At 39.7% G+C, this 22961-nt stretch overlaps 1 protein-coding gene across 7 annotated transcripts in view; it reads left to right on the top strand.

Moving 5' to 3' along the window:
• Positions 1-22961, top strand: part of arhgap32b (Rho GTPase activating protein 32b) — a 117689-nt gene that overhangs the window by 16820 nt on the left and 77908 nt on the right. For all 7 annotated transcript variants that reach the window (XM_061752286.1, XM_061752283.1, XM_061752284.1 and 4 more), the window contains one exon: positions 17306-17495. In XM_061752286.1, the coding sequence (XP_061608270.1) occupies positions 17401-17495 (95 nt within the window). In that variant the 5' untranslated portion in view covers positions 17306-17400. The remainder of the gene's footprint in view (positions 1-17305; positions 17496-22961) is intronic.

The following is a 22961-nucleotide window of genomic DNA, read 5'->3' as shown; positions in this document are numbered from 1 at the left end:
CGCTTGCCTGTAATAAAAATAACTGAATTTTACTCTCTCTCTCTCTCTCTCTCGCTCTCTCGCTCTCTCTCTCTCACACACACACACACACACACACAAACTTCTTTTATCACTATTTCCTTATCAATATTATTAGCAACCAAGTGGTTAAACCTCTCCCCGCAAGCACTAATACGGTTGAGGTGGCAAATTAGCAGCTAGCTGGGCGTTAGTCTGCGAGCTAACCTCTTCACATTGTCTACTAGCAGGGGTTAGCTCAAGGCAAGGCACTGGCAGCATTGCTTAGACAGTGCATTGAATACACAAGATAACTCAATGTGCTTTACATGATGGAAAATCCATTTATTGTAAGCAAATTCACGCAATTAAACCGAACAGGCACGTCTGCTGGGACTGCAAGCGAGGAGAGCTGCTGTGTGTGTTTGTATATAACATTAATGGGCTACAAGTATAAGTTCCAAGTAGTTGTGCTTTGTAGAGGACTAGGATTTATTTCAATTTATGTAGAGTCTGCTGCCTTAACTTACATTTGAAACATGTATTAACTCGCTAGTCATTTTGGGGCACAAGGCAAACATAATCACACCCCCCTTATGAAATTTAGACCACTTTGTCCTGCTTTTGAAATCTGTTACAATTATGTGACAACTAAATTTAGCCGCCTAATATTTAGCACCAAAGATTTAGAACGTTTATCTTCAACCCAAAAGTTTGAATTTGAGAAAATTCTATGTAGTTAACACATTCACTGCCATTGACTGCTTTAAGATACTTCTTGAGGATATCAAACAACAAGTGAATCCTCTCAACACTTTAACTTTAATTGAAAAGAACATAATTTGACATTTAATATAGTTTACCATTTGAGACGCTTTTATACACACATCTTGGTGATGAAAAGCATCACTCGTGTCACTGCTCCACTTTATCTCGATACTCTACAGACACTGACAGCAGTGCTATTGCTACTGACAAGAGCATCATTATACAGGATTAAATTTTTACAAGGCATGAAGTTGAATCAATAAGTCAATATTCTACTGTGATGGAAGGTGTTTCTTTTCATTATTCAATAGTAAAATAAAGACTTGTTCCTCAAGTCAATTCATCATAACATTTATGACCAGTTTATTTGTTGGCTGTATGCAATATTGTTTTTGTCATACTATAGAATAATTTCTTGTTTAGTGAATAATGCTGAAGATAACAAACTTCCTCCTCCCCCCCAAAAAAACAATCTCATGCTAAATCTCTATATTTGTTTAAAAGAAACAACAACAGAAAAAACTTGCAATTAAGAGTATTTTCCCCAATCATTCAGCCCTACTCCTGATTGATGATTAGGCAGTTTTAATTCGGCCCACATCATTAAAACTTATCGGCTTAGTTCCCAGTGACAAGGACTGGCTAAGTGTAGCGAAATGTTTAGCCACATAAACACGTAATGTTGTGACTAACTACACACAAGTATGGCTAGGGGATTTTTATACTGTTTAGCCACATTGGCTAAGAGGTTTCATGACCCAGTGCCAACCCTGTAAAAGCAACATATAAATCAGAATACCATCTTTAGACTAGTGGGGGCAGATACAAGATATTCTTGCAAAAAAATGTTTTAGTTGAATTCCGCCTTAATTGACGTCTCAATGAAATGACTAGATCGAGGATCACATAATCTGCTCGATTTCTCGATATAATCTCTTGTGGGAGGAGCTATCATGAAAACAGGAGCGATGACCGAGGATATTAGATTCCATCATTAGCTTCTATTAACCCCTACCTGACATGCATTGAGTCTAATACTTTTTTGGCCAAACTACTGTATGTCTGCCTCGGGAATGCCCTTTTAGCTTGTTGCTCGGTGGGGATTCTCAGATCTGTCTCGGCTCTTGTTTCTCTTTATAGCATCCAAGATAGGTTTTCCTTACATCAGTGGTAATTTGAAGGATTTATGTCCCTGTATTTTCCACACACAATTTATTTTAGGTGATTCTGTTGCAGCTCTTTGGAGTGGAACACATAGCCTAATCCAAATCAAATTAGTGTTATTTCTCATGGGTACTACTGACTCCCCCCCCCCAAAAATAATTGTTCGTATCGCGAGTTGATATTGACAATTCTATTCGTAGAACAATTGCTTCAGTGAACTTTGCAATGATATGGACAGACAACATTCACATTCAAGTCTTCATTGCAGCACTATTCAGTTCTCTTCAGTGTTTTTGTCTGGCTCTGATACCTCACTCCATCCTCCTTCGTATTCAAGTTATGAAGGTGAATTAAATTAACAAGGTGACTCTTCTGACATCCAGTCTCTAGAGGCTGAATATGTTATACATAAGAGAGAGAATCAGACGATGCAAGAAAGGTGATTAAAAACTCAACCTAACTCATTTAACTCGAGGCAATTACTTCATGAATATGCACTACTTATGGCAGAATTAAGGTCATGGCTGGCCAGAAAGGAAAATATATATACACAAATATAGAAGGGCTTTGAAGAGTACAGCATTCAGTGGAACCTTTCAAAAACCTCAGATTTGTTCATATTTCAAAACAAATTGTCCCAGAAGAAATGGGTGGGATCCAGTCAAACCTTTGAGTGTACAATGTTTTCAATAACATGTAAACATTCTTAGTCATTCAGGTGTAAAAAGAAGTTAACCGCTGTTAATAATTCGACGTAAAACAATTGCATAGAAAATCCACAAAATCTGGAGGTATGTTTTTCATGAGACTGAAACAGTAAACACATGCTAAGTAATTTACAAAGAATTTACATTTCAGTGACTACTAATCATGTTTAAGCGCTACTTATACTGATGTGTTATATTTTAATGACAATGATTTTTAAGCCCAAATTGTCCTGATTGTTAATTGTCCACCTTTTAAAATGAACCAAACTTGAGAGCGCACTATGACTGGTCCCTATGTTCTCCCCCCCCCCCCCCCCCCCCACGCAAATACTGTAGTCTATATGTAAAACTAAAATAAATGTTTTAAATGTACTGTATTTGGGGTGGGATGGTACCGGTATCCCATGGTCTGTACCTCAGATTTTTGGCCACTGCGTAGAAAGAACAACATGGCAACAAGATGGCATTCATGGCAGGGTTCCAAGGCGAAAACCACTGCTGACCAAAAAGAGCATAAAGGCTTGTCTTACTTTTGCAAAAAATATCTGAGTTTTGGGAGACTAATGTATGGACTAATGAGATGAGCTTTTTGGAAGGTGTGTGTCTCGTTACGTCTGGCGAAACTGTAGCACAGCATTTCGGAAAAAGAACATCATACCAAAAGTCAAACATGGTGGTGGTAGTGACATGGTCTTGGACTGCTTTTCCCATTCAGGACCTGGACAACTTGGTGTGATAAATCGAACGATGAATTTTGTTCTTTAACAGAAAATCCTGAAAGAGAATGTTCAGGATGAGGATGGCCTAACCAGTTATTAGTTTTTAGTTTTAGTAATAGTTTTTTTTTCCTTAATAAATGAAATCACCATTTACAAAACAGCATTTTAAGTTCACTTGTGTCACAGTATATTTGTCTGATATTTACATTAGTTTGACGATTTTAAACAAAGTGGGGAAACTATGAAGAAATAAAAGAATTTGAGAAGGGGGCCAATACTCTTTCACGGCACTGTATCTGCAGTAATTCTATATAGAAACTTCACATTCTATTCCGATTATTGCTTTCTCTAATGTGACCGATTTCATACACATGTAATCAGAAAGTGCGTACATGCCAGCCTCTTTTTAGTTAGTTGAACTAGGACATATCCATGTAACTGGACATATTCATGTAAGTTTTAGCCACCGTTGAGAGTGACAGATATTCCAAATTGGAGCGTAATTCCACATCTCAGGGGGGATCTGGAACCTAGGAACCGAACGGGACACATGCGGACCGAACCAAAACAGATGAACTGAACAGTTTTGACGGTTTTCAAAAACTGTTCCATCCCTAGTATATATCATGGTAAATTTACAAACATGTTTCATTTGCATAGACAATTTTGGACATAGAAATAGTAATACAGTACTTGAAGTCACGGTCATATAACAGTGACTTAGTTAACATACAGTAGCTGATGTTGCTGGTAGTCAGTGTTAGTATGTGACAGGTGATATCCATGTAATGTCTGTGACATAAGGCAGATGGTTGCTCAAGAATCTGCTTCATCAAATATTTATATATTGAACATCGTGGACTATTAGCCCCAAACGACATGATTTATGCCATCATTTGTGGAGTGTAGTGCTTGTCAATGCGCTCAAGCGGGCAGAGAGCAGCATTGACAAGACATGATCCGTGGCTTAAGACCCAATTGTTGAACCGTGAGTTTGTGCGAGGCTGTCTTTCAGTCACACTTGAATCAAACAGCTCTCTGGTACAGTTGAATGAGCTTACAACCTTGATCTGGTAAGATGGAGAATGTGTATATTTTTGTGTAGACCTGGGTTTCCTGGTTACGCTGGTAGTGTAGTGGTACATGCTTCTGCCTTTCATGCCCAAGCCTGGTGGGTTGTGTCAGGAAGGGCATTCGGCCTAAAAAAGGTACCAAACAAATCATGTGAGTGACTCACTGTGGTGACACCTGACAGGTATAAGCCGAAAGTCACTTCCTCTATTCCTGGGTTACTTGGTTCTTATTTCTGTTTATTCTTTTTCTTGGTGGTTTACAATGTGACCTTCATGGAAAATCTCTGTGTTTTACAGTTGTCATAATTGAGTCGTTCATTTGTGTTGTCGTATACTTGGTCTTGTTTACATGTAACTTAAGTAATAGACCTCGATAAGGAGCCAAGTTTCATCAAATGTAGTTTTATTTCGTCTGAAGTTTCGCATTTATATGTCATCACAATGGAACAAAAAATTTAGCCCAGGGCTAGCTTTCTTAATATAATGTATGTTGTGTGGGGTGCATTTTAAATAAGAGGATTGCAGCCAAAAGAAAATCCTCATAGTTTAGTGATGGAGGATGTCCGTTTTAACAGCTTTCACTTATCATGTGGGCATGTTAGAAGTATTACAACAGAAGTATCCTTTTCAAATCTGCAGTAGAAGGTATTAAAGTCATCAGCCAGTCCTTTATTGTTCTCCGCTTGGGTGGGGGTTGATCACTTGTCGTCGGTTAGTGATTGTAATCCTCGCCAAACTGATGCAGTCGTTAGCAGCAAACTGATTTTCTCTTGGCAATGTTGATTTCTTTAGTCAGCATTGTCAGATCCCCCCTCTCCTGAAACCACCGTCCACTAAGATGCGAAGGGCCCCTCCTCCACCCATGAAGAAACTTATCTGTGAATCTTATCTGCGGGGTCTTTTCCAGAATGAGTCAGATCCCTATATCGATCAGGCATTTTTCATCCCTGTAATTACAAGAGAGAGAAAGTTGGTCAAAGAAATATGGCACAAAAAAAGTGGAAATACAAACTTAGTGAGGATAAAATGTGAATCTATCAAAGCATTGTCTCTAGTTATCTCTGCGAAACTAGCTCTTTTCAATATCAGGTCACCGGATAATAAATCAATGTTGATTAATGACATCCTTACAACCTATGAGCTGGACTTTTTGTTAGTAAATGAAATGTGGTGAACAGAAAGTACCTGTAATACCATTTTCAATGAGGCAACACCAGCGAATTTTTTATTTTATGAACAAGTGTCGAATAGGGAAAAAAGGCGTTGTTATTGCTGTTATTTTTAGGTCATTATTTCAGTGTAAAGAAATTATACTTGGTGATTTTACCTCTTTTGAATATCTGTTTTTTAGTTAAAGGTGACCCAAAGGTTATTGTTTGAATAATTTATAGACCTCCAAGATACAATGGAAAATTTTTCACTCTTTGTTATATTGCAGCCATTTTCTAAAAAGATTTAAGTTGATTTTTTTTCTTCGTTTACACAGCACCCCATAAAAAATTTAATTGTTGACATTTTTGCAGATTTATTAAAAAAGAAAAACTGAAATATCACACAGCCATAAGTATTCAGACCCTTTGCTGTGACACTCATATATTTAACTCTGGTGCTGTCCATTTCTTATGATCATCCTTGTGATGGTTTTAAACCTTGGATTCCAGCTGTGTTTGATTATACTGATTGAACTTGATTAGGAAAGCCACACACCTGTCTATATAAGACCTTACAGCTCACAGTGCATGTCAGAGCAAATGAGAATCATGAGCTCAAAGGAACTGCTTGAAGAGCTCAGAGACAGAATTGTGGCAAGGCACAGATCTGGCCAATGTTACAAAAAATTGCTGCTGCGCTAAGAGTACGTAATTCTCCATAATCCTTAAATGGAAGACGTTTGGGAGGACCAGAACCCTTCCTAGAGCTGGCCGTCCGGCCAAACTGAGCAATCCGGGGAGAAGAGCCTTGGTGAGAGACGTAAAGAAGAACCCAAAGATCACTGTCGTTGAGCTCCAGAGATGCAGTCGGGAGATGGGAGAGAAAGTTCTTGAAAGTCAACCATCACTCCAGCCCTCCACCAGTTGGAGTAGGGCTGCAGTCCACTATCAAACCAGGATGGTGACCCCCTTTTTAAGAAGGGGGACCAGAGGGTGTGTTCCAACTACAGGGGATCACACTCCTCAGCCTCCCCAGTAAAGTCTATTCAGAGGTTCTGGAACGGAGTCTCCGTCTGGAAGTCAATTTTCAGATTTCAGATTCAGGAGGAGCAGTGAGGTTTTCGTCCTGGTCGGGGAACAGTGGACCAGCATTATACCCTCAGAAGTGTCCTTGAAGCATCATGGGAGTTTACCCAACCAGGCTACATGTGTTTTGTGCACTTTGACCCAAGTCCCTCGGGGAGTGCTATGGAGGGTACTCTTGGAATATGGGGTACCGGATCCCTTAATAAGGGCTGTTTTGTCCTTGTACGACCGCGTCAGAGTTTGGTCTGCATTGCTGGCAATAAGTCGAATACCATTTCCAGTGAAAGTTAGATAACGCCAAGGCTCCCCTTTGTCATCAAGGGCTGATGTAACTTCTGTTGGCATCATTTGTCGCTGAGGTGTTGAAGGGGTCCGGTTTGGTGGCCTTAGCAATGTGTCTATGCTTTTTGCAGATGATGTGGTTCTAATGGCTTCATCAAGCCGTGACTTTCAATTCTCGCTGGAGCGGTTCACAGCAGTGTGTGAAGGGGCTGGGATGAAAATCAGCACCTCCAAATCTGAGACCATGGTCCTCAGTCGGAAAAGGGTGGAGTGCCCTCTCTGGGTCGAGGAAGAGATTCTGCCCCAAGTGGAGAAGTTCACTAATAATTTCTTAAAGGGACTTAAATAATACAGTATAAAGACGCTAAATACGAAATAATCACTAAAACTTAATGTATAATACCATGAATATACGAGGCCAGTAAAAGTTCTGACAGGGCCGACAAGGATCAGTGATCCAGTTACCAGATTAGCTGGCAAACTCAAAAATTCTTTCTCCAAGTGAAATCAATACTCGGTGGGCAAAGGTCACAAGCAAGGCCTGTTCCTATGAGTCACTGCATCTAAGATTTAAAGGGAAAGTTTAAGTCTATTCTGTGGCAAGGTCAAATGTCCGAAATTTTAATTATATTTGTATAGATCTTATCTTTGGTATCTTCCCCAAATGACTGATCTATAAGCAATTTTGAGATGGGGATGAGAGAGGATGACAAAGGAAGGAAGGATACACACTGATAGCCCCATTCACAGACTGCACCCAAGCATTTCAGCGACAGACTCTCAGCACTTTGCTTTCTCGTCGCAGGTCATGTACATTTAAAATTATAAATATAGTTCAGTATTATTGTAAAACATACTTTATTACTTTATAATATTACTTTATTACTTTATTACTGTATAATACTTTATTGGTAGTGCTTGGCGGCAACCACCGGCTGGCTGGGTCTTGCTTATTATGTAAACCTTTTTTTTTTTTTGGTTGTTTTTTGTGAAAGCTGTACTACATTTTTGATTGGTAGTTACATCTGCGATGTTGCTACGCCGTTCACTCGCAATTCAGCAAAACTACTCATGAAAACTAGTTGCCGAACACCGTACATTGCGAGACAGCAGTCGGTTTCAGCCGCATTGCTCGGTGTGCGGCGGGCCTGAAGGAACAAGTTGTAAAAGACATTCAGTTGCATAATATTGTGTTCGGCAGCAGATGCAGCACTACAATGTGTTCATTCTCTTAATCCGTCTCCTTTTGTTCCACAACTGGCTCCACTCCACCTCTAACAAGCAAAGAATGTGAGTCCTCTTCAGTCCATCTGCCCTCTGCCTCATTTGAAAGCAGACAGTTCTAATACATTGATATGCAAATTAACCAACTTCTGAGGCAGTTCTTTGCATAATCGGCAACAACTGCATTCAGCTTCTCTCTGAAGTCACCATTCTCAATATGACTGTTAGGTAGGCTGTGCAATTAATAAATATGATAAAAATTTAAAGATTAATTTTAGTTCATTAATGTTTTATAATAATTTTTTTAAGCGACACCCGGAGTTCAAACTGCATCCCTGTTGACGTGCACTGCTTCTTCTAACAACATGCCTGCAAAAAGAGTGGATCTTGTTTAAAAAAAATGCTGTCAGTGTTGCCAGATTAGCAATTTTGTTAATTTGTATTTGTATTGTATTTCGTCGACTAAAACTAAATTTAGATTAAAAAATTCTGATTAAAACTCAATTATATTTTATTCAAGACTAACTAAAAGTAAATCAAAATTTGCTGTCAAAATTAACACTGGGTGGGAGGAGCTAGCATGTAAACAGAGGAGCTATGAGCTCAGACCTAGAGAAGTTCCAAATATACAAATGAGTTGCACCCTCACTACTTTCTCATGTGGGATTTTACAGGTGTGGCAAGGCAACCTTGGCAAAATATTTGAGGTTCAGAACCACGTGCCTCAGGTCAAAATGTTCCAACATGCCAATCAATTACAACTGGTCATCATCTCTTCCACAATTTGAGTGCGTTTGACTCACCGACTGTCTTCAACTGGGCTCTTTTATGTTTGTCACTTAAAAAAAAAAAAAAAAGTCAGTATAGGGGTCTGTAAAGTTAGTAAATATACATTGGAGGAAATAATTATTTGATCACTCACTGATTTTGTAAATTCACCTACTAACAAATTTTAATGGTAGGTTTACGTTAACAGTGAGAGACGGAATATAATCTAATCTATCTAATCTAATTTATAATAATAATATACATTTAGTTTCGTTCGCGTTTTAGTCTACGAAGTACCTTAAGATTATAGTCGATGAAATTCAGTCAATTTAGTTGACTAAAATAAAAAGTGTGTAAAGAGTATTATGTTTATTTCCCCCTCAATTTCTGAAAGTAATTACGTTCACCGTTCCCAAAGTGTGATACAAGTACCACCAGTGATATGCGGCCTCACTATAGTGGTACATGGAATCACTAAATTAAATGTGCATTATGTTACATTGGTTTAAGCTTCTTTCATAAAATAAATGGCAATCAGGGTAAGTGTCTGCCCTGCAACTGGAGGGTCACCGGTTCGTATCCCTTCCCGAGCTCATGTCGTCATTGTGTCCCTGGGTAAGACACTTAACCCACTTTGCCTATGAATCAATCTGGTTGGATGTTTGGTGGTGGTCAGAGGGGCCGTAGGCTCAGAATGGCAACCACGCTTCTGTCAGACTGCCCCAGCTGGGGCAGCTGTGGCTACACAAGTAGTTTACCACCACTCGTGTGTGTGACTGTGGAGTGAATGAATAATGTGTGCAATTGTAAAGCATCTTTGAGTCCCATGAAAAGTGCTATAAGTCGAATGCATTATTATTATTTTTAAATGCAGTTGTATTGAACTTATATACTAAATATGAACTTAGGTTCAATACATTTACAGTTCATATTTTAGAACTGTTTTCATATGCCTTTCAAGTGGAGTTATGCTCAGTTGAAACTTATGTTTACTTGTAAACTGAACAGGACGAGCCTGCTTATATTCGGCCGTGTGTTTTAGCCTTAGCTGGTGAAACATACTCATTGTGTATCCACCTTTGACGGTAACGTTTTTGTCTGTGTGCACAACCCCCTCAAACACCTATCCGATCAGCTGCCGTTATATCGTGGTTGAAATAGAGTTGCGTTCAAAGCACACACCCTAAAAACCGCATTAGTGACACCAGCAGTTACAATTCCGGAAACATGAAGCAATAGAATACAGACTCTAGTAAAAACTAGAGTAACAACTTGTTTTATGAACAATATGAACAGTTATTAATGTCTCTCAACACTAGGCCTGTCATGATCAAGACGAGTCCTGCTCTTACTTTATTTTTTGCTCTTAAATCAGTATTGTTCTTATTATTATTGCTGCTATAATTTCCTTTATTGTTTCTCTGTTAAATAGTTTTTCTTTACTCTGTGATGTGGAGGGGATCCACTATGTCTGAAATAAAGAATAAAGAGCTGCAAGACCATTCTGGTTTACATGGAGCCTTCTATTCCAATTATAATAGCATAGTTAGAAGCCCAAACCGAAACTGAAAATGCTCCATATAAACTTCTCCATATAAACACCTCAGTCGGAAAAAGCAGGCTGAATCCGAATGGAATTTCATTCAGTTTCACAGGTGTGGAACATTGCTTTAGCCAAACCGATCTGAAGTAAATTTTCGCCATGTATGCCGTCATTCAGAATAGAGCCGGGAAACGCATGCTTCATCTTGATGTAAATGTGTGGTGACATCATCGTTTAATATGGTGGCTCCCGACGGAGCTCGTATGTGACGGACATCTTGTTTTTAACTACTTATTATCAAGCGTTTTTTTTTTTTTTTTTAAATATATAAACAGTCCGGGGTCTACGTTGTCATATTTTACGCTTCATAATACGCCACACATTTCTCTAGTACCCGCACTCTTTTACTGTGAAGCCAGGCTGTTGTAACACGTGCAGAATGTGGTCTGGCATTGTCTTGCTGAAATAAGCAGGAGCGTCCATGAAAAAGACGTTGCTTGGATGGCAGCATATGTTTCTCCAAAACCTGTATGTACCTTTCAGCATTAATGGTGCCTTCACAGATGTGTAAGTTACCCATGCCATTGGCACTAACATAGCATCATACCATCACAGATGCTGGCTTTTGAACTTTGCGTCCATAACAGTCCGGATGGTTCTTTTCCTCATTGGCCCGGAGGACACGACGTCCACAATTTCCGAAAAAATTTGAAATGTGGACTCGTCGGACCACAAAACACTTTTCCACTTTTCATCAGTCCATCTTAGATGAGCTCAGGCCCAGAGAAGCCGGTGGCGTTTCTGGGTGTTGTTGATAAATGGCTTTTGCTTTGCATAGTAGAGTTTCAAGTTGCTCTTACGGATGTAGTGCCGAACTGTATTTACTGACATTGGTTTTCCGAAGTGTTCCTGAGCCCATGCGGTGATATCCTTTACAGATTGATGTCGGTTTTTGACGCAGTGCCGCCTGAGGGATCGAAGGTCACGGGCATTCAACATTGGTTTTCGGCCTTGCCGCTTACATGATTTCTCCAAATTCTTTGAACCTTTTGATGATATTATGGACTGTAGATGATGAAACCCCTAAATTCTGTGCAATTGTACGTTGAGGAACATTGTCCTTAACCTGTTCCGACTATTTTCTCACATACATGTTCACAAAGAGGTGAAACTCGCCCCATCTTTGCTTGTGAATGACTGAGCAATTCAGGGAAGCTCTTTTTATACCCAATCATGGCACCCACCTGTTCCCAATTAGCCTGCTCACCTGTGCGATGCTCCAAACAGGGGTTGGCTGAGCATTCCTTAACTTTCTCAGTCTTTTTTGCCACCTGTCCCAGCGTTTTTGGAACGTGTTGCAGCCATAAAATTCCAAGTTAATGATTATTTGCTAAAAACAATCAAGTTTATTAGTTTGAACATTAAATATCTTGTCTTTATAGTGTATTCAATTATGAGATTAAAGCCGATCCGCATAAAATGCAAATTATCGGCCGATACTGATCAAGCCGATCAGATCGGTGTAAAGTCTAATTTCAGCTCACTGATAACTTTAGAAAACACTGTTCAGTAAATTGCAGATTGTTTTTTTTTTTTAGTTTTGACTGCGCATACAAACACACACACACAGCAACATCCGAATTTGGACATTCGCATTTTACTTTGTTCATGCTGTGGTTAAAAAAAAATCAGTTACTATTTACTCTGTACTTGAGTGATTGCTTCACTGTGTACTTTTTACTCTTAAGCAATTTTCTTGGAGGACTATTTATTTTTACTTGAGTCACATTATTGTCAAGTAACAGTACTCTTGCTTGAGTACAATATTTGGCTACTCTACCTACCGCTGGAGCGGACATCCTCTATTGTTACTCTTACGTGTATGCAACATTTTTGCTCATCAGATCACCCGTGTCTTTTGTTTTTTCCCGTTGAGGTGCTGCGGGTCATGACCCTGGTTTTGGGTACCAGCGGAACCGCGAAGCACACGTAACATCGGCGACAAGAGTTGATCCGCTAGTACATTTGACCAGAGAGCTTCAATCAGAATGATCAAAAAAAGTCTCCATGTGAACCCGGCTACTGTGTGGTTGGTCCGCTGAAGACGAGCCCTTCACCTGTCAGTTGACGTTGGCTGTAATCAACTATTGGCTGAATAACGCGGGCCACCTGAGGTTATGCGTAATAAACAGTTAACCTCATTGTGTGTGTTAATTTGGGACCCACCCACACAACTCCTCGGTGCGGAGCTCTGATGTTTTAAATTACATTGCCGTGGTGGAGCAATCTGTTTAGTTCCTGAACTCTCTAGTTCGTTAACTCACAGGCTAGTCATTAACTCGTGAACACAACAAACAGTCAACTTTCCCTGAAGTGTCTTTTTTGGGAATCTTGGCGTTGCAAAGGGAGCAAGGCTGTGGAGTATTAGAGGAAGCCAACACCAGCAAGAGTGTACTGGTCCGCCGGCATTCCATGAGGCCACTAGTGGCAAATGACAGCCATCCAACTCTGTTGACTCACTGTGTGATCCGCACACCGGCTCACCACAACAGTGACCATTTATCAAGTCCGGAAAAATGATTGCGTCCGTTTTATTCATCGAACGATAAGTCAACATAGTAATTATCGTGGCAGGCATATCCAACACAGATGCAAAGCGGTGAGGGGGGGTAGGAAAACAGCAGGAAAGTACCAGACATATAGACGCTAAACAATCGATAGAAATTATATTTTTAAAAACTTTAACACGCATACCTGTGCATGGATTTCAGGGTGACTGGACTGTAATTCTCTTCCAGTTGGTTTCTAAATGTGTTCTAATGCACTTGCGGCCATAGATATGGTATAGCTATATTTATATACCATAACTCTGTGCTCGCGGCAGGACGCAGGTGCTGAATTCAATCTCAAACTGGTTTACGTGTGACACATTTATATGACGTCATTGAGGAACACTTGTCTTTATTTTCCTCAAACATTCCTACTTCCTCCTGCTCCACTCTGTGTGAAACATGGGTTCCAGGCGGAGCTTTGTCTTTTTTTTTTTTTTGGTCCCGGCGCAGCTCCGAGGCAGAAATTTTGTGTCAACCTATTTTTCAAGTCGATTTAGCTGAGTTATTCGATTGTTGTTTTGTTTTTGTTTCCAGCCCTAGCACAAATGAACCATCTGCATGGCAAATTTCCACTTTATACTTTATATATTAAGTAGGATTACGTTAAACTCAAATATCTTCAACACTGTTACTCTTTACAACTTTGCAGGTGCAACCACAATCGGTCCAATCCCAAGCCCGTCCCAAGATTAGCTTTGGCGTAGTTAATTTCAGAATGCCTTTGAGGTCTGCATTTTACCTTCAAAGTTTTAGACATTTATGTTGGCAGAGGTGAAACGTAAACTACAAGCTATATTTTATTGCATCTAATGTTTATTGAAACTGCAGTCTGTTTTTGTGCTGCAGTAGTACATCAAAACTGAAGTAGTTTGGAAAGTTGGGGTGATAGGTCAAACTAAATGGTGGCGGCCATCTGTTCTGCTCGAGTAACCTTGAACAAGCATAACACAAATATGCAGACACTTGAACACCCCAACCAAAACTGGCATATTAACGCATCAAGGGTGACCTCATTGCAAGAAGAAAGACTTGTGTGTCAGCCTACGATTGCCAATGCGTCTCCCTGTTCATCCCCAAGGGAAGTTTGTGGTTGGCTGTCACTTTGTCCTTCCTTCAATATACAAATATATTTAATAGGCTTTACACGATTAGGATTTTTGGGGTCAATCACTGATCAGCGAGTTTAAAAAAACGATAACCGAACACTGATCCGATCACAAGAGGGAGGAATGTGTCAATTTAAATGACCTGTTCATTTACTATATATACTTGTGTTCTTAATTGCTCAAAAAATTACAACCCCAATTCCAATGAAGTTGGGATGTTGTGTTAAACATAAATAAAAACAGAATACAATAATTTGCAAATCATGTTCAACCTATATTTAATTTAATACACTACAAACAAGATATGTAATGTTCAAACTGATAAACTTGATTGTTTTTTAGCAAATAATCATTAACTTAGAATTTTATGGCTGCAACACATTCCAAGAAAGCTGGGACAGGGTCATGTTTACCACTGTTTTACATCACCTTTTCTCTTGACAACATTCAATCAACGTTTGGGAACTGAGGACACCAATTGCTGAATCTTTGTTGGTGGAATTCTTTCCCATTCTTGCTTGATGTACATCTTCAGCTGTTGAACAGTCCGGGGTCTCTGTTGTCGCTTCATAATGCGCCACACATTTTCAATGGGAGACATGTCTGGACTGCAGGCAGGCCAGCCTAGTACCCGCACTCTTTTACTAGGAAGCGACGCTGTTGTAATGTACAGAATGTGGTTTGGCATTGTCTTGCTAAAATAAGCAGGGGCGTCCATGAAAAAGACATTGCTTGGATGGCAGCACATGTTTCTCCAAAACCTGTACGTACCTTTCAGCATTAATGGTGCCTTCACGATGTGTAAGTTACCCATGCCATTGGCACTAACACAGCCCCATACCATCACAGATGCTGGCATTTCAACTTTGCGTCCATAACAGTCCAGATAATTCTTTTCCTCTTTGGCCCGGAGGACACGGTGTCCACAATTTCCAAAAACAATTTGAAATGTGGACTCGTCGGGCCACGGAACACTTTTCCCCTTTTCATCAGTCCATCTTAGATGAGCTTGGGCCCAGAGAAGCTGGCGGCCTTTCTGTGTGTTGTTGATAAATGCCTTAGTGGGGCAGCTGTGGCCCAAACAGATAACAGCTAAATCTATTAGTGGCGGCCAAAATTCACTTAATCATATATGTGGGAAACCCTGAGAACAGTGGTGAACCTTCCCAGGAGTTGCCGGCCGACCAAAATTATTCCAAGAGCGCAGCGACGACTCATCCAAGAGGTCACCAAAGACCCCACAACAACATCCAAAGAACTGCAGGCCCCACTTGCCTCAGTTAAGGTCAGTGTTCATGACTCCACCATCAGAAAGAGCCTGCATGGCAACGTTCCAAGACAAAAACCACTGCTGAGCAAAATGAATACGAAGGGTCGTCTCAATTTTGCCAGAAGACTTCTTGATGATCCCAAAGACTTTTGGGAAAATACTCTGTGGTCTGACGAGACAGAAGTTGGACGTTTTGGAAGGTGTTTGTCCTATTACATCTGGTGTAAAAGTAACACTGCATTTCAGAAACAGAACATCAGACCAACAGTAAAATATGGTGGTGGTAATGTGATGGTCTGGGCCTGTTTTGCTGCTTCACGACCTGGAAGACTTGATGTGATAAATGGAACCATGAATTCTGCTATCTACCAAAAAAATCCTGAAGAATGTTCTGTTCGTGACCTCAAGCTGAAACGAACTTGGGTTCTGCAGCAGGACAATGATCCAAAACACACCAGCAAGTTCACCTCTGAATGGCTGAAGAAAAACAAAATAGACTTTGGAGTGCATTTTGGGTCCTGTCCTTTGTTCCCTCCATGAAGTTATCGCAAAAGCTTGATTGCAGTTGTTGCTGCTGTGGGTGGCCCAACCAGTTATTAGGTTTAGGGGGCAATCACTTTTTCACACAGGGCCATGTAAGTTTGGATTTTTTTTTTCTTCCTTGATAAAAACTGTTTAAAAACTGCATTTTGTGTTTAGTTGTGTTGTCTATGACTAATATTTAAATTTGTTTGATGATGGGAAACATTTACAGTAAGTGTGACAAACATGCAAAAACAAACAAACAAACAAAAAAACATTTTCACACCACTGTACATACTGTATGTTTATATATGAGGTTTATATACAGTACTGTATACTAGAGGCTGACAAATTTGGGGATTACCACCGGGTCCAGTGGGTCCCGCAGGATTCCCGCGGGAGGGGAGTGCATTTTACCATCAATGACGGGATTGGGCAGGAGCGGTAGCGAAGGTCATCGGGAGCAGGTGGGAGCAGAAAGTATGTAAACAAATGAACGGGGGAATATACGGGAGTGCACACTATGATGACGGGAGTTAGAGCTGCATGATTATGGCCTATATAAATATCTGGATTATTTTGAGGAATATTGTAATCACGATTTTTAATCACAATTATTCCTCGTTGTTTTATTGCGCTACTTTTCAACAAACATTTTGTAGTAAAGTTCAGTTAAAAATAATAATGAAAATACATGTACTATTATATATTTTTTTTTTAAATAACTACTTTACCAAGGGCTAACTGAATAAATGTGCTATTACAAAGTGCAATTACAAATTGCAACTTAATGGAAGGAAATACAGTTAATGCATAAAATGCAATAACAGGCTGTAAGCACTGACTTTTTTAATTTTATTTTTTGTTTATTTATTTATTTATTTTTATTCTTGGTCGAAGATAGAGACGTCAGACACCACAGGATACCAAGCAGTGCAGCCGATGTGTCTGCTTAAACTGTTGATTTACGTTGTTGTAGTTTTGTTGGCCAGAATCTCCATGTGCTGAAAACACTGCTAAATTTGCTGTCAAAAGCTCTATTAGCAGGAATTCTTTGATGTACGGACTATATACATTGTCATATATATATATATATACATTTAATGGTTTTCTCTTACCCACTTTTATCCCCATGACAAAATGACAACAAGCCTTTTTTGTGTGTTAGACCCCCCAGCCATCAGCATCATTGCTCTTGCATCTACAGTATACATATGACTTATTTGATCTCATCGGTCTTTTCCCCTCCTTCTCCTTCTCTACCCCTGCTCCTCTCCCTTCTCTATTGCTCTCTTCCCCCATTTTTATGGCAGGCTGCACATCTCTCTCTCTCTCTCTCTCTCTCTCGCTCTTTCTCGCTCTCTTTCGACATCTCTTGGCAGGCTACACATTGCAGTGAGTCAGTATCATGGAGGCAGGCAGCGGGGCTGCCGCAGCGGTGGGGAGTGCAGCGCTCGGAGTGCTGGGAGCCACAGCCACATCCAGCCTTGACATCTTAGACAGGTAAGGCTACTGTACGAAGCCACACACACGCATGAAACTCCAAACATTTTGCACCAGAGTGAAGCAACGAGGGAGGTGATTGCATACATTAGGAGAGGACCACACCTTCGGTTGTGCTTAGGTTACCCATGCTAGTTTTTTTTTGTAGTCAGAAGTGTTAATCGTAGTGACAGCATATGTGCATGTGTGTCATCCACTGATTGAGAGGCAGCTGCTCAGGATGTGACAGTTTGCTGTTTTTATGAGTGTGCACATACATGTGCTGGAGTGTTTATGACAGGAGAGGGTGTTACTTGGCTTTACCTATGTCTTGAGGCGAAATGATGAATGAGGCCAGTATATGCATGCAGGTGAGGAGAACGTGGAGGAGGAGGCATTGCTCGACATGCCCGAGCAGTGTAGCTGAGTTAGAATGAATTTGCACAGTCACCATCACACCTCCTATTTAGTCCCCACCCACATCCCTGCAGCCTGTAGTAACTAGGTGACAGGCATTAATAACTGTCACCATTGGAAAGGAGATTCCTTTAATTGAACAACCCCCTCAACTTGCAACTCAACTACCAGTGTCTCCATTGACGGTCCAAGTGCATTAGCTTTCAGCCAGTTACGTCATCGTTATACTCACACCGAGATAGCCGTGCGCTGTCATCATGCATACACCCTTAAGCATTTACATGTGCAATGCTTTATAGCACACCAAAAAAGCTACTCAAGAACATTTAGGGCCAAATACTGTTTGCAAAGGGGCTGGAGCGTACACAAACAGACAAAACAATACACACAAAACACTAATTATTCTTGTTTGCTACTGGGCACGATTTCCCATGCAATGGAGGCTTCCCTATTCCCTGCTGCATGCACGTGGGATGTCACTCATCACTTCCAGATTACATTTAATTGTTGTAATACTCCACCAATAAGTTATAACACACCTCCAACACCTTCTGCGGGTATCTCCTTCGAAATGTATTGTGTAGAGGAAATTAAGTCTACTGCAATACATTATCTACTTGCCTTTGTATTTCAACCATTGCTGCTCATATTGTCACTCTTCTTAGCAGTTTACAAACTGTACATACACATATCCTTCATCCAAGTAGCCAGTAGCCTATGAATGTGAGTATGAATAGCAGTCTTTAATTTTCGTGTAGCCTTCATCTAGCTCAGCCCCCACCTGCTCACCGCACACTGTTCTAACGTCCTGAACTAGGTCTAAATCCTGCCCCAGGGTTACCATGGCAGCAGTAGCTTAGCATACATTAGACAGTGGTTCAGTATGGCTACAAAAAGCCAATGAGTGAAAAGCAGAGACATCAAGGCTGGAAAGGTAATTGTGCGATACCTCTGTTTGGCTCATTTGAAGAAAGTCTGCAGTTACTTTCGCATTTAAAAAAATATGCATTCCCTTTCTGTGAAAGTTGCCGTGTCTGTCTCGATGAACATAATTTAAGTGGATTGAGCCAAGTTGGACACCCAGGCCAAGCCACCTAAAGTTTGTTTGTGCTTCCCAACCTGTAAGGAGGCAAGTGCTATAGCAACCAAGCTCTCTTTAAGATTCTAAATCAGGCGATGTAAGATTCAATTTGCTTGTACACTAAAATAATGATTTTTTTTGTTTTTTTACATGTAAGAAACTGTATTTTTATTTTAGGTAAACCATTATGATTTTGTAATTGTTTTGTTTTAACTTGCCTTTGAGGATCCTATTAACAATCAGGCTGCATGTTGCTTGAAATAGATTTCCGTTTTGAATAGTGATCATTAACCCCTTTTAACCATTCAAGTACAGGAAAACCTCATTACTGCACTTTCTTCCAGTTCAGAAATCTTTATTTTTTTTTTTTAACGTTATATCATTTGACTCCATTACATTATTTAAATTCTCTGAATTGATCCAGGGTTTCCTAGCCGCTCAACTAAGTATTAATCTGTGTTAATAAGTGGGCAAGGTTGAATATTTGAAGGTGCAGATTTTTTTTTTCACTAACATAACCGCCTTCAAACAGACATTCCAGTTAAATTGACTGGATGCTTGAAAAATATTCTGTTTGAACCCTATACAGTAGTTTGTAAAGTTCACACAGAGCTTTATAGAACTAACACATACGTACAGATTTTATTTTATTGGGCGCAGCATTTCCGTAAAACCTCCCATTGAGTTTTAGTATGTTATACTATATAGTTTTCCCCCTCACTTTTTTTTTTTTGCTGTCCCACTGTGGCTGCTGCAGCAGCAGATGGGTTCCATTGATAATGAATGAGAGGCCTGCGCTGTGTGAGCATGGCCAAAGGCAGTTTTGCTGTATCAACAAAAAACAAAAAGCTCCATATAAACCTCTCATCCTTTTTACCTAAAACTAGTTCATATCACAGAGGAGCTTCCACTGTCATCCAGTACCAGGTAATGGGGTTTAAATAGCCCAATAAACTGCACCAAACAGAAAAGCCTCACTTTACACCCAACTCCAAATATTTTGGGCTGGATGAACTCAGGTTAGGTTAGGTTAATTTGGAAAGTAGTCCCAAAGATTTGTATTGACCTTACTGTGTTTACCGTCCATATATGATTGTAAAATGAATGATTGAGAAGTGATGTTTGTGGGGAACCAACTCAAAAGTAAGGGAGTACAATTCAGAGAGAGAGAAAGAGAAATATGTTGTTTTATGTATCTAATTACTTTCCGGAGCAATTTATACATTTAAAAAATTTTGAGGTAACTTTCCCAACACTGACACATAATTTAGGATTAATCACATTTCTAGTTCATCTCAATTTATGTATTCAGATTAGCTCATGTCATTAATTAAAGCATTTTGGGAACAAATCCTGTTGTCGTATGTAAAACCTTTCCCTAAAACTCGGGGAATTATGGTTGGAACATAGATTTTAATGTTATGTAATTAACTCTTCCATCCTTGTGAAAAAACTGAAAATTAGCCATACTATAGAAAAAGAAATACAGATACATCAATTATTACAAAATCTTTTTTGAAGTTAATACGGAAACCGGATTGATTAGGGATAAAGGAGTGCTTTTTAATAAAGGTACAGTATATAAATATTGTTTTAAAAAATTCAGGAATACAAATTCAGATAAATTCAAATTCATGATTTTAAAAAAAATTATATATTTTTTTAGCTGAAGCTTGAGCCTTTTTCGCCACACATTTACATTCACTTATTACTGCATACAGTATATGCTATATCGCACTCACACATAAATAAACATGAATAAATAAGTATACTATTATTCCCTGGTAGGGGTTGGTAAGTCTAGTGGTGGAATACATCCATGTGTGTTCATTCCAGAACTGTAAACATGATAAACTTCATAAAGATTAATAACAGACACTGACATTGGCTCCTTGCCTGTGTTTGGCTGAGCTAATTGATGCCTAATTGCTTCTGAAGTGCATTTGCTAAATTACGTGTGTGGCAAATGCCTGTTGAGAAATGTATGACCATTATTTAGGGCAAAAAAGGAAAATAGTTGCATTTTAAGTTTGGCAGTATACTTTGAATCGAAAACTATAAATAGCAAACAGAACATAAAGTCACCTTTCTATATGGACCGAGACACCATTTGCAATATTATTGTACCCTATACAGCTTTTATGGTTCTTTGTCTTATTTAAAGTTGTACATTGTGAGGCAAGGCGACTTTGGCAAAATATTTGCAACTAGGAAGTGCATACCTTGCATCAAAAGTTTCCAACATGTGAATAAATCACTGCTTTCGCACTGCGTAAGTGGATACCATGTTTCCGGCAATGTTCAACGCTATTGACTCTGTGATTGCCGTCCACCGAATTCCTTTTGTCTACTCCTCTGTTTCTTGGCATGGAAATAAGTAGTCGCTTTTTCACAAAAATTGTTGCTGGATGGGTCGGAAAGGTCACTAAGTCTGGGTGTAGTGAATGAAAGCAGGTATCTTCTGGGGACTTCGTGTTGCAGCAAAGCCAGGGTGAAGTGAACCAAGATCGGGCCTCTTCCGAGTGCTGCAGTATCATTAGTCTATAGACGATTTCACTAGGCTTTACAAGATCAGGATTTTTGGGGCCGATCACCGATCAGCAAGTTTTAAAAAAACGATAACCGATCACCGGTCCGATCACAAGATGGAGCAATGTGTCTATTTACATGATTTGTTCATTTATTGTATATACTTGTGTACTGTATAATGTATCCATCCATTTTCTGTACAGTTTATCTCACAAGGGTTGCGGGCGTGCCGGAGCCCATCCCAGCTCAAGCTATTCTCGAGCATTTTAGACAAAAGTTGAAACACCAATGACCTCTAGGGGGCATTCAAGGATTGGCCACTGACATAAGTTTAGGTCAGATCAACATTACAACATGACAGAAATAATGGGTGCTAGCTTACTGTAATTAAATTACTTTATTGCAATTAAATGACTTTAATAAATACTGTTAATGACATGCTTACTCCAACTTTCTCACTGTCCCAGCTATATGGACGGGTGTTGTCCAGAGTTTGTTTTTTCCCCCACGCTGCGTTGCTGGAACGCGGCATGCTCCTCGTGTGCATTCTTGAGGCGCTCGATCAAATTTGTTGTGTTGAAGCATTTAGAGGACGAATTTTAGAAATTTTAATTTAGAAATTATGGAGCTAATCAGAGTCAAAACAAAAAGAGCATTCAAGAGAAGACATTTGGCTGCAAAATGCGTCCACCATTACAAGATTGATGCAATAAATACAGTAAAATAATAAACATTGAAGCCATAATTTATTAACGTTTACATTTATAGAGTAATGATTATACAGTGAAACTGAACAGTATGCACAATTATTTTCATCCTATTTCATAACATACAACAATAACTGTCCCATGGTAATGTTCAGGACGTAATTTAAAAAAATATGGAAATTCAAATATTGTTCTGGATGTGAATTTTTATAGGTTGGCAGCTCTGCAATCATAGCTATAAATGCAATTTTACGAATGATTGGCATAGTTTTCTAAGTAATAATTGGTGGTTTGATTTATTTTTTTATATTTGAATTAATGCAAAGTGCTGTGCTCCCTGTGCCAGCGTGGGTTTTCTCCGGGTACTCCGGTTTCCTCCCACATCCCAAAAACATGCATGGTAGGTTGATTGACGACTCTAAATTGCCGGTAGGCGTGAATGTGAGTGTGAATCTTCCTTTCATTTTGGCTAGTCCCTTTAGGGGTCGCCACAGCACGTCATCCTTTTCCATGTAAGCCTATCTCCTGCATCCTTCTCTCGAACACCAACTGCCCTCATGTCTTCCCTCACGACATCCATCAATCTTCCCTTTGGTCTTCCTCTAGCTCGCTTGCCTGGCACCTCCATCCTCGTCATCCTCTACCAATATACTCACGATTTCTCCTCTGGATGTGTCCAAACCATCGAAGTCTGCTCTCTCTAACTTTGTCTCCAAAATATCAAACCTTGGCTGTCTGATGAGCTTTTTTCTA

Source organism: Phyllopteryx taeniolatus, chromosome 17 (genome assembly GCF_024500385.1).
Source record: "Phyllopteryx taeniolatus isolate TA_2022b chromosome 17, UOR_Ptae_1.2, whole genome shotgun sequence".
Classification (NCBI taxonomy): domain Eukaryota; kingdom Metazoa; phylum Chordata; class Actinopteri; order Syngnathiformes; family Syngnathidae; genus Phyllopteryx; species Phyllopteryx taeniolatus.
Note: the sequence above shows the minus strand (reverse complement) of the source record. Positions and strands in the feature narration are given on the sequence as shown.